The sequence below is a fragment of the Rana temporaria genome, chromosome 4 (assembly GCF_905171775.1).
Source record: "Rana temporaria chromosome 4, aRanTem1.1, whole genome shotgun sequence".
In the NCBI taxonomy this organism is placed as follows: domain Eukaryota; kingdom Metazoa; phylum Chordata; class Amphibia; order Anura; family Ranidae; genus Rana; species Rana temporaria.
The window spans coordinates 193,617,646-193,630,059 of record NC_053492.1 but is presented as its reverse complement, the minus strand read 5'-3'; the positions used below and the strand labels follow the sequence as shown (position 1 = coordinate 193,630,059).

The 12,414-nt window shown below is 37.2% G+C and overlaps 1 protein-coding gene across 5 annotated transcripts in view; it reads left to right on the top strand.

Moving 5' to 3' along the window:
* The window catches only part of TP63 (tumor protein p63), a 198,325-nt gene extending 188,487 nt beyond the window's left edge, over positions 1–9,838 (top strand). For 4 of the 5 annotated variants that reach the window (XM_040349578.1, XM_040349579.1, XM_040349577.1 and 1 more), the window contains 4 exons: positions 2,161–2,318; positions 3,820–3,961; positions 5,840–5,933; positions 6,538–9,838. In XM_040349578.1, coding sequence (XP_040205512.1) covers positions 2,161–2,318; positions 3,820–3,961; positions 5,840–5,933; positions 6,538–6,831 — 688 coding nt within the window. In that variant the 3' untranslated portion in view covers positions 6,832–9,838. Of the gene's footprint in view, positions 1–2,160; positions 2,319–3,819; positions 3,962–5,137; positions 5,214–5,839; positions 5,934–6,537 lie in introns of all 5 variants that reach the window. The other variant, XM_040349580.1, reaches the window with a different exon arrangement.
* Positions 9,839–12,414: the final 2,576 nt, after the last annotated feature.

The following is a 12,414-nucleotide window of genomic DNA, read 5'->3' as shown; positions in this document are numbered from 1 at the left end:
TGTAAATACTTCCTGTGAGTCTTTAATGTGCAGCTGATAATAATACACTTGCTGTTTTTTTGGGCACAGTAAGCTCAGTTCAAGGCAAAGCATTGCTGGAAATATCTTTCTTTGTGATAAAGATTTGTCAATCAAGCTAAGTGTATTATTTTCAAGAACTAAAAAAAATGGAGAAAAAAAAGTTAATCTGGTGAACTTGCCTTTATGAGCATATTTCTTGTTTAATTCCACAGAAAGAGTGATAACCTGATGTTATCAGATTGGTCATTATGGGCAAGTTCTCTGTTTTGATTTTTTTTATCAATTCTTAGGCTCAGTGGAATGTAATGTACATGTCAGATGTACTCCTTAACCTTTTAAGCCCCGGACCTTTAGGCAGCTAAATGCCCAGGTCAGGTTCTGCGATTCGGCACTGCGTCGCTTTAACAGACAATTGCGCGGTCGTGCGACGTGGCTCCCAAACAAAATTGGCGTCCTTTTTTCCCCACAAATAGAGCTTTCTTTTGGTGGTATTTGATCACCTCTGCGGTTTTTATTTTTTGCGCTATAAACAAAAATAGAGCGACAATTTTGAAAAAAATGCAATATTTTTTACTTTTTGCTGTAATAAATATCCCCCAAAAACATATATAATTTTTTTTTCCTCAGTTTAGGCCAATACGTATTCTTCTACCTATTTTTGGTAAAAAAAATCGCAATAAGCGTTTATCGATTGGTTTGCGCAAAATTTATAGCGTTTACAAAATAGGGGATATTTTTATTGCATTTTTATTAATTATTTTTTCTTTACTACTAATGGCGGCGATCATTGATTTTTTTCGTGACTGCGACATTATGGCGGACACTTCGGACAATTTTGACACATTTTTGGGACAATTGTCATTTTCACAGCAAAAAATGCATTTAAATTGCATTCTTTATTGTGAAAATGACAGTTGCAGTTTGGGAGTTAACCACAGGGGGCGCTGAATGTGTTAGGCTTCACCTAGTGTGTGTTTACAACAGTAGGGGGGTGTGGCTGTAGGTCTGATGTCATCGATTGTGTCTCCCCTATAAAGGGGATGACACGATCGATGCGCCGCCACAGTGAAGCACGGGGAAGCCGTGTTTACATACGGCTCTCCCCATTCTTCAGCTCCAGGGAGCGATCGCGACGGAGCGGCTATAAACAAATAGCCACGCCGTCGTCCCGGATCGCTCCCCGAGGTAAGCCGCCCGCCGCACACAGCGGAGGGGGTCCCGATCGGACCCCCGACCCGCGGAAAGGCAAGGACGTATATATACGCCCATCTGCCTGTCCGTGCCATTTTGCAGACGTAAATAGTCGTGCGGAGGGCGTTAAGTGGTTAAACCAACAATACTTGAAGCAACCCTGCTCTCCAAATTTGGAAAACACAACATTTTGTATTCTCTCAGCTAATCAAAATAGCAGTGAATTTCTACTGAAATCTGAGGTGTGAAACTGAATCTCAAGGTCTCGCAGTCTATGCCTCAGGATGTATGCTCATTGCCTCCTCCACTTGGCTTGCTGCCATATTCCCGGAGGGCAGTGAATGATCCTATCTCTTCACATACCTGCCCGGAAGATGTGTGTGCTGATACTGCAATGATGGAAACAAAAAAATATTGCTTCTTCCTCATAGCAGTTTTAAAGTGGTAATTCTGGACCTTTCCAGATTTTCATGTAGATGGAAAGAAAAGCTCATAGTTAAAAAAAAAAAAAAAGGCATTCTTCCGTAAAACTACATAACACAAAAATGTCATTACAGAACCTTACTTCAAAGCATGTTACAGAGTTGCAGCCATACACAGAAAACAAACTTGAAAACATGTTTTTAAATAAACAAAAAATAATTTAAAATGTAGTCATGACGCCTATATTTTTTTATTTCATAAGAATACATTTCCTGTCCCAAATATCTTTTGTTTCTATTTTTTCTTTTTTACATAAAAGCATATTTATAGCTTTGCCTCAGCTTGTCCATCTAGATATTATTTTACAGAAGTTTAAAACACAGATTATTAATTCAAAGGAAACTCCAATTGTTATGACAGTAAGGCCAATTTAAATAATGTATGTCAATGTATATGCATTTTAAAAGTGCCAATGCATTTATTTCTAGAGAGTTCCTAATCCTCAGATGGGTTGTATCTTTGCAGATCTTCAATACAAAGTCAGCCTTCCTTTGGCTCAGTCTCTCCTCCCCTCAACAAGATGAATAACATGAACAAGCTACCTTCTGTCAGCCAGCTGATGAACCCACAACAGAGAAATTCTCTTACTCCAAATGCCATGTCTGATGGAATGGGGTCAAACAGTAAGTATACCTTTAGCCCATGTTTCATGTTCACTGACATGTGAGAAGTGTGTTCATACCAGAATCTAAGGTGGGTTTCATCTCTTAAATGAGACATGCAGCCATATTTATTAAACAATGCAGACATCAAAGTACTAAATGCAAAGTTCAGTATCACGTAGCAAACATTCAGAATTAATTTTACTGAAGTCACTCTAGTACCAAACAGATTTGTATTTGGATGCTATAAGTACTTCAACTATCACTTACTGCTTTGGTTATTGCTGCGTTCTTTAAAAAGCTGGATGAACCCCAATAAGCTTGACATATATATATTTTAAATATATTTGAAATCCGGTAGACATTTGAGATGGTATGACTTATTTTTATTTAGGTTATTGTAACCTTGCCAGATTTTGAATTGAAAAGACTTAAGAAGTAAACTCAATAAATGTTATCCCTCGTGATAGCTCACTTTAAAAATAGTTTATCCATTGGGGTCAAATCCACAATACAAAAAACACATAGAGGTTTTCTTTAAACATTAAAGAGTACAGCCCACACAGCTATCCATACATCCTTCAATGCGGGAATCTGCTTTTCCGTCTGCTAGGGTGACGTGGCATCCTCCAGCAAGTAGTACCTTAACAACACTGACACTAAAGAGCAGCTTGGGTTTCTTCAGTCGGCAGGCACAGGATTTCAGAAGATTCTGATGCTGAATTTACTTACACTATGAAGTTATCAGTTTTAGCAGTATCCACAAAGAAAAGAAATAGCAGATGCATAAGTATTCCCCTCCAGCAGGAGAGATCGCTTTTCAAGTTTATGAATTTGCTGTGTTTTACAATCATAGCTGAAGACTGAAAATTCATGATTCTGAATAGATGTAAGATAAGTAGTAGAGCCACATTCATCTTGAATTATGGCATAGAGTAAGCATTTACCAGGTGTGCAGGTATCCTATAAAAGCAGACTTACATGGAGTACATCCATAACATTGTTACGTTGCACATTCTTTCTTCAAGCAGGCAACAAACCATTTCCCCTGCAGTGCTCGGGTTTGTTATTAGTTTCAAATATTTTGGCTGCAGTTGATTAGCTTTTCTACAGTTCCCAGAAGTTGTAATCCTTTAATTGTTTCTGGTCTTAAGACTGGGGGTTAGTCAGCCAGAACAGCTTACTAAGGAGGAACAGGAAGTGAGAAATTATCTGAAACAAATGAATAAGTTTACTTATAGATTTTTCTTGAATATTCCAACCTGTCTTAGAAACTACAGCTGGAATTGTTAGGTTGCTGTGGGAGGCATATATCGTATACAATGCCTTTAAAGATTGTGGTTCTGTGATTGCATTGTTATGCCAGTTTTAGAAGTAGTTGATTCTATTGTTGCCCCTCAAAACATTACTGGTTGGACATATTTCGATTCATAATAGGACCATGGGATTAAACATTGTACTTTTCATACTCAGTTTAATTTAGATTAATATATTTGCCATTTTTGTTTTCTCTTGTTAACAGTACCTATGATGGGGACACACATGTCAATGCCTGGTGATCTTAATGGGCTCAGCCCTCCTCAGACATTACCTCCCCTTTCTATGGCTTCCACATCACACTGTACGCCGCCTCCCCCATACCCCACAGACTGCAGCATTGCCAGGTAAGAATGCAAAGTAATGACAACCCCATCAGCATATCTTAAAACATTCATTGTGCCAACTTTACCTGTTCTTCTGGAGAAGACTAAAACTATTTATTTTGTTAAAATAGAAATGTTTTTTTTTTAGACAGAAATCAATTTTTAGCCAAAAAATAAATAAAAATAATGATTTAAATAATGACTGGCTTAATTAAGAAGATTTTGCATTTATAAACATATGTGTTCATTGTAATTTCAATTGTCTAAAGAAAAGTCCACACATGACATCTTTGAGTTGTGGGGGGATGCTGGCCAGTGGACCAAATACCACCTGTTTATAATTTAGTGGGGAAAATTGTCTGCTTGAAAATTGGACAATTATAAGTAATCAAAAATAAAAGTGTCCTTAATAAAAAAACAATTTGTAACTAGCCCACAGCAACCCATCAAACTTATATTCTGTTTTTCCTTTTGTCATTTTCTGATGCAGTTTGATTGGTGGTTGTAGGGAAACTCACTGGTTGTTAATTATGACACCTTAAACCTGAGTCATTGGCAATTGGCAACGGTTCGTTAAATGGCATAGACTGATTAATGTGGACATTTAGTTAGAAACATCATTAAATCTTCGTATTGTCCTTTAAAGTTGTGAAATAGTGGCTAAACTTGAATATTTCCCAGTCAGTTTCAGGCCTTTTCTTGTAAACTGCAGGAATAATCACAGTTTACCAGTCCCTGTGTATCTATGCATTGGATTTTGATGGTGTTTTTTTTATTTTAGTTGAATTATTTAAACTACGCAGAGGAGGTTATTTATTAAAAAGTAACTTTCACTCTTGGCGAAATGAACCCTTTTTTCAAACATCCTCATGATTGGGTGTTTGAAAGGCAGTTCAGTTTATTAAGAGTGGAAATAACTCCTTTGGTAAATCATCCCCATTTTATGTGCAAATGGAAAGTAAATCCTCCTAGTGTACAGTTCTTGTTGTAGGTTGTTGTGGCTACCTCACAATGAACACTTTCTGCTAATTATATTAGTAGGCATTGTTGTGTATTAACAGTCTGCATGTCCCATGAGCATAGCATGGTTGTTTTGTAACTCTTCTCAAGTGCCTTCTGCATCTTTTGTTGCTCATTATCTAAACCAAATCAGACTATCTGAAAAGTAAGGGGTTGTATTTTGCACCCCCCTTATAGTCACCTGGGCTTGGATTCATCCCCCGCCCCTAATCAATTTGTGCATGCGTATGGACAAGTAAAAGAAAGACGTGAGGTGAGATAACACTAGTTTTACCTCTACAACCACAGTCCTTTGCTAGTGTCTGTTTAAACATACCTGTGGCTAATATGGCTCGGTTTGGGGCACTTTATGCTACAATAGTGCAGATGGGCAAAATTGTTTTTATGTCAGAAATGCCCAACCACTTTGCCACTCTTAGTTGTGCTGCTTGCTTGATCAAATGCTATACCCCTTTGCCATTCTTGAAATGTCTCTTCTGTCAAACTCTTCTATCAGTAGGACCCTTCTTGGTGCTTCTTTATGTGTGTCTAACCATTTAAAAAAAGCAGGACTTCTGTTTCTGTCATTGATAATTATACAAGGTGTACATTGTTATCATAGTTAAATGTTCTGCAGGCTGGTTGTGGCAAAAATGTGGCCTTACAATCCTAAACATTGTGCATAATCCCAAAAATGTACTCTTGCTCTAAAATTTATGTTAGCAACTAAACTTCTAAGCTTCCCCAGCCTTCAGTTTGGAAAAGATTCAGAAAGCACCCAGCTAATAATTAATTGACTTATTTCTTATATTAGATAATTCATCCAAATAATATTTATGTTTTTATTATCTTACCAATTATGTATGCATTAATGTCTCTCTCTTACTCTCTCTTGTCTAGTTTTTTAGCGAGATTGGGATGTTCATCTTGTCTGGACTATTTCACTACCCAGGGTCTGAGCAGCATTTATCAGATTGAACATTACTCCATGGAGGTATGTATTTAAGCAGCCAACTTTCAAATGGAGGAATGGAGAAATTTGAAGGGTTTATTCTTTTGATGCACATTTTATCATATAATTTGTCATCTCACATTGCATGCTGTTATTTATAAACTGATATACAGTATAAAATATGCCATGATTGTCCACAAGTTGCTTTTAACGGGGTTTGGGGTAGAGGGGATCCCTAAAACCAAATAGGTAGCACTAAAACAAAGGTCTACTTTTAACTGGAAATCCACTGTACTTAATGCAATCTCATTTGACTCAGCATATGTATATTAAATCTAATATGAAATTCAATTAAATAAGATTCCCTGTAACACTGGAAAGCAATTATTGTAACAAGTGAATCCATGCAAATATGTTTTTCATGCATATTGTTATAGGGCTCAGAAATATGCATTTTGTTTATGTGGACCAGAATGACAAGAATACAGCTTAATATATTTCTTATGTAAAAACACAGTTGAAAACAATAATTCATAGCAAACAATAAGATAATCCCTTCAATCAGTCAAAATGATTTCCTTTGGACTTTGTAAAATTGCTAAGTCAACATTTATCCACATGCTGACTTTCTTTTATGTAATTAAAGGACTTGATCAATATGAAGATTCCTGATCAGTTTCGGCATGCAATCTGGAAAGGTTTACTTGAACACAGACAGATCCACGACTTCTCCTCTCCCCATTTGCTAAGGACAGCCAACAATGCTTCTTCAGTCAGCGTGGGTGGTAATGAGTCTCGGGGAGAAAGGGTGATTGACGCAGTGCGTTTCACACTTCGCCAGACCATCTCCTTCCCTCCACGAGATGACTGGAATGATTTCAATTTCGATATGGACACCCGCAGGAATAAGCAGCAGCGCATAAAAGAGGAGGGAGAATGACTACCTTCTTACGGCTTCTATGAGATGTAATATTGTTATATAGGACCAACGTCATCTTCTTGAGCTTCTTCATCATCCCTTATCCCATACTGTTGTATTTATGTGTATATGATATAAGAACAACTGAGTTGCTGAAGAGTGATGGTGGACCTTCATTATCTTAGATCTCCTTCAGCATTCTTTAGCACAGTGCCAATCAGTTCTGTAGATGGTGAAGGGTCTGGGGGAAGCTCAGAAAATTACTTGCTTTGTCATCTACCAAATACCAAGTGTAGCTCTTGTTTAAATAACTAAACAAGTCCGTTATTTATCATTACTGGAGATTACATTTCATTTGACATTTTTTTGGACGTTTTTTTATATTTTGGGGTATACTCCTCTGCTTGGTTCACTACATGTTGGCCCTTTATTGTTATACCCATCATACCAGTTGTTCTGTAGCTCTCCACTCTTTACCCAATATACCACTTGTTCTGTACTAACTGGTTATAAGGAAGGAAACGGCCATTATCATGGGCCATATTGCAGTTCAGTTAGTACAAATGACAATGTTAGCTAATTCATTCCATGAAATATATTGCACTTATTATTTGTATGTTTATTGCTTGACATTTGTTTAAAAAAAAAAAAAAAGTTTATCTAGGTGTACAGTTGTAGAATATAGTCCCTTGGATTAAGATGAACATATTTAGCCTATAAACCTAATTTGCCAATAATTGTCCTGTACATGGGCTGAAAGATACTCTTGCTGCTGCTATCAGAGATAGGACCACTGAGGATAGATTGTTGCATAGACCAAACTACTCTAGAGCAATTCTGAAACAGTCTCTGCATATAGGGAGTTAACAACTGAAGTAGGAAAGCCTGAAATCAAAGTTCTAGAAAATCCAGTGATGCTGGAAACTTTCACATGTCTCCCTTATGTTCTATATTTAAACAGAAGGGATAAGCCACTTCACTGATACTACCCACAACATTCTTAGCATAAATAATAGGCTGAAAAAGGAATCATCTATAAATAAGCCCTATGAGTCTATATGTCCATCCAAAAGTGTTAATTCTCAGGGTATTTAAATTAAACATAATACTAAACCAGCTAAAATAATATGACCCAAATAATATTCATTGATGTCATATTGTTGGGCATATTCAAAAGACCATCTTTTGGTTTGAATGTCAGATTTTAGTGTACAGGAACACAGCTGTGCAGTTATGTTTTGCTTTTTTATTTTCAGTACAAGTTAACATTGCATTAGTAAACATAACATTTCTATAAGAACAGGGATTTCAATAAAGGTAAAAGCTTCAAGTGTCAAATGTAGATATCTTGATAAATTACAGTTTCTGGTCATTTATGTGTATGGGTCTAGTAACCCATGGGCATGATACCGAAAAGGTACCTATAGCACCCATTATGTTAGAAAAAAAATATTCATTATGTTAGTGGGCACCTAGAAAAACCCTTGACTGATAATTTTCAGTGAGCTAAGCCATATTTTTAGCAAATGACAATTTTTTCTGCAAAATAAGGATGGAAGTTTTCAATCACATCAGTCACATGTGTGTTGCAAGTCACAAGAACACTTTATATCTATATCTAGATTTATGGTAAACCATTGCAGCCTGCTTCTTGCAAGCAATGTGTCTGACTGAAGAATTACTTACATACAGTAATGCGGCTTAGGAATGCCCTAAGGGGGATTACAAATGCTTCAAACCTATTAGAACATCTCTCTAAACAGGCTGCAGTTGTTCCATTTTCTATGCAAATAGCACATTTTTCTGTTAATGTGCCAAAAAAGTTAGCAGTAGGTCCCAGAGGAGCATCAGTGAGTTTGAGGATAGATAGTTGTCTTAAGCTGGCCATAGATGGATAGAATTTTGAATGAAAATTCTTAGGAAAGGTCTTAGGAAAAATTGTACGAAAATGTTTCAGAACATTAATTTGTTAGTTGAAAAATTTTGTTTGCTTTTAATATTTGATTTTGTAATGGATGTACTTCACCAAATGAAAACCACATACACTGTTAGAAATCTGTTTATTTGAGAAAAAAATTCCATCCTGCTTCTTTGAATTTTCTCATTAATATGGTAGTAAACGGACATAGATTTAAACAAATAATGCTTAGAAAAACAAACTTTCTTAGGCTGGCTATATATATATAAAAAAATGTTTTGGGTTCAACGAGCGGATTAAAAAATTATCTAATTTCCCTATCAACACACAACCTGCCCATACGTCATTCAAAATTCAGCCGGTCCCCCCCATAACTGGCCTAATTTCAATACATGTATGGTTTCCCTTAGAATCTTCTTTCCCCAAAAATCTGCATATGAAATTCTACCCATCTTTGGCCAGTTTTACTCTCTGGAGAAACAACTGCCTATCTCCAGCCAACTTTGTTTTTTTTCCACTTCTACAGGACTCCATTCAGCAGAGTGGAAGCTTACTAGTGATAACAGGTCACCACTGCCTTTATATCTATTCATGCCATTTGTCACAAGGTGACTATAACGTTTCTGTGTAATGGTGTTTTGCAGCATTCATTATTGCTACAGTTTATTTTGGGATAGCAGGTCTTCCAAATGAGATGTATTAATATAATATTTCTTTTTTTTTCCTGTGGACTCTTATTTTCATACTTTTTTATTTGTACATATATATATATATATATTAAGATCCTGAGTCCTATATTTCAAACATGTGGAATCTACTAGTCTGCGGTAAATAAGCTATTTTATGACATCAGTGACTAAAATAAAAACAGGTAACACTGAAATGTATAACTATGCATTATCAGTAAAGTACATTTGCCTCTCAGGAGACACCCCTATCCGATAACGCTGGGCACTGAAACACGTTTGATCTTAAGACATTTAAAAAATGCTTTTTTTTTTAATTATACCATACAACTATTTTTCCTTGTAAATATTTTGTATTATGAGAAGTATGCATAATATGTTTATTTCTAAATAAAAAATAAAAAATCTTGGTGTTTTAATAATACTTTTAAATGCTTTTTTCAAAAATTGCTAAAAAGGAAAAGTGTACTTCAAAGTTAATATTTACACGAAAATATTATAATTATAATTTACATTTTTTTAGTATCCTACTTTCATTTACATGTATATTATTATACAACTTACAAAATAAGTTTTAAATTTGTAGGAAAAGCCCCACAAGTCTAGGTCTAAGATGGCACAATTATGGGCACGGGAACATATCTACAACATTCTTACAAAACTCTCTGAAGAATTAATATTTCACTACGTAGGGACCATGTCATAATCTAAAGTATCCCCAATACAAATTTAATGGACAGCCTCATTAATGCTTACTTCTCCCTTCTCCTAGGACATGTTGTTCAGTAGATAGATAAGAAGATACATGTTGTGCACACTTATTTCACTCAGACCAATCAGTGGGAGGTTATTGCCAGTGACATGGGCTTGGGAAGGAGATAGCCTTTCTGGAAACCCTTCTAGAATGATCCTTTCTTCCCAAGCCTTTGCCTGGAGAGGATGACAATGGGAAGGATCTAGCTGTTGCCTCCTAGGCCTGCTGCTTGGAGAGGGAACAGTTCCAGAGCCAAGTCCCAAGCACTGTGAATGAACCTATGCTATGGCCTAGAAGACAGAAAGGTGGTTGTTAAGGAAATCATTGCACAGGTCATTGCTGATGTCAGCCTTATGCCCCATGCACACAAGCAGAATTTCTGCGGGCAAAAGTCTGATGTGAGCTTTTCATCTGAAATTCCGACCATGTGTATGCTCCATCAGACTTTTGCTGTCAGAATTTCCACCAGCAAAAGATTAAGAGTAGGTTCTCAATTTTTCTGATGGAAAAAAATCCTGTTGGAAAATCCGTTCATTTGTATGAAATTCTGTGCTCAGAAGCATTGAACTCCTTTTTATCGCCTCATCGTAGTGTTGTACGCCACCGCGTTCTTAACATTCGAAAGTTCAGAGAACTTTTGTGTGACCGTGTATGCAAGCCAAGCTTGAGCGGAATTCCGTCGGAGAAAACATTCAACTTTTCCACTCGTGTGTACAGGGCATAAAGGCACATAACAGAAACTTGCCAGTCTCTGCTTAAAGGCACACTACTATCCTATTAGAGGGGCTACATTTTTTTAGGGAATAATTTTCCTTTTTTTGGAGTATCCTGTAATCTCTAACCATATCTGCCCTGGACACTAAGCCAGTAAAACCTATAGCCAGAATGGATGTCAGTCACTTGATTGCTGCTGGGGGGTCAGTGAGTGTTTTTTGGGCAGATCTCAAGTAGAAAAGGGAGATTCTGTAAAATTCTGAATCTCCTTAGTAGAGCACAATGACAGATATTGACTATTTAGGAAAATCATTGAAATTTTGATCAGTGTATAGTGCCAATATTGTGTGAGTTCCTGCTGTATATTTACATTGGGGGTAGACAGTAAGAACAAGTGACATCACTACAATACATTATGGCTTACATTTCTTATTTCACTCAGGGTCTATTTACAGTATCAATGTTTTCACACATCATTCACATACAGTGCCTTGAAAAAGTATTCATACACCTTGTCATGTTACAACCAAAAACGTATATGTATTTTATCGCGACTTATGTGATGGACCAACACAAAGTGGCAGATAATTGTGAAGTGGAAGGAAAATGATAAATTGTTTTAAATTTTTTTTTACAAATAAATATCTGAAAAGTGTGGCATGCATTTGTAGTCAATACTTTGTAGAACCACCTTTCGCTGCAATTACAGCTGCAAGACTTTTTAGGTATGTCTCTAGCAGCTTTGCACATCTGGGCCCAGATTCACAAAGGAGATACGACGGCGTATCTCCACATACACCGTCGTATCTCTGAGTTGTGCCGTCGTATCTATGCGCCTGATTCTTAGAATCAGTTACGCATAGATTTCTATTAGATCCGACCGGCGTAAGTCTCTTACGCCGTCTGATCGTAACTGCATATTTACGCTGGCCGCTAGGGGCGTGTACGCTGATTTACACCTAGAAATATGTAAATCAGCTAGATACGCAAATTCACGAACGTACGCCCGGCCGACGCAGTACAGATACGCCGTTTACGTTAGGCTTTTCCTGGCGTAATGTTACCCCTGCTATATGGTGGCGTACATGCGGTGTACCAATGTTAAGTATGGACGTCATTCCCGCGTTAAATTTTGAATATTTTACATCGTTTGCGTAAGTCGCCCGTGAATGGGGCTGGACGTAATTTACATTCACGTCAAAACCAATACGTCCTTGCGGCGTATTTGGAGCAATGCACACTGGGATATGTCCACGGACGGCGCATGCGCCGTTTGTGATAAACGTCAATCACGTCGGGTCATGGTTATTTTACATAAAACACGCCCCCCTGTTCCATATTTGAATTAGGCGGGCTTACGCCGACCGATTTACGCTACGCCGCTGCAACTTACGGAGCAAGTGTTTTGAGAATACTGCACTTTCCCGTCTAAGTTGCGGAGGCGTAACGTAAATCGGATACGTTACGCCCGCCTATAGATACGCCACTGTACTAGAATCTGGCCCCTAGAGAGTAACATTTTTGCCCATTCT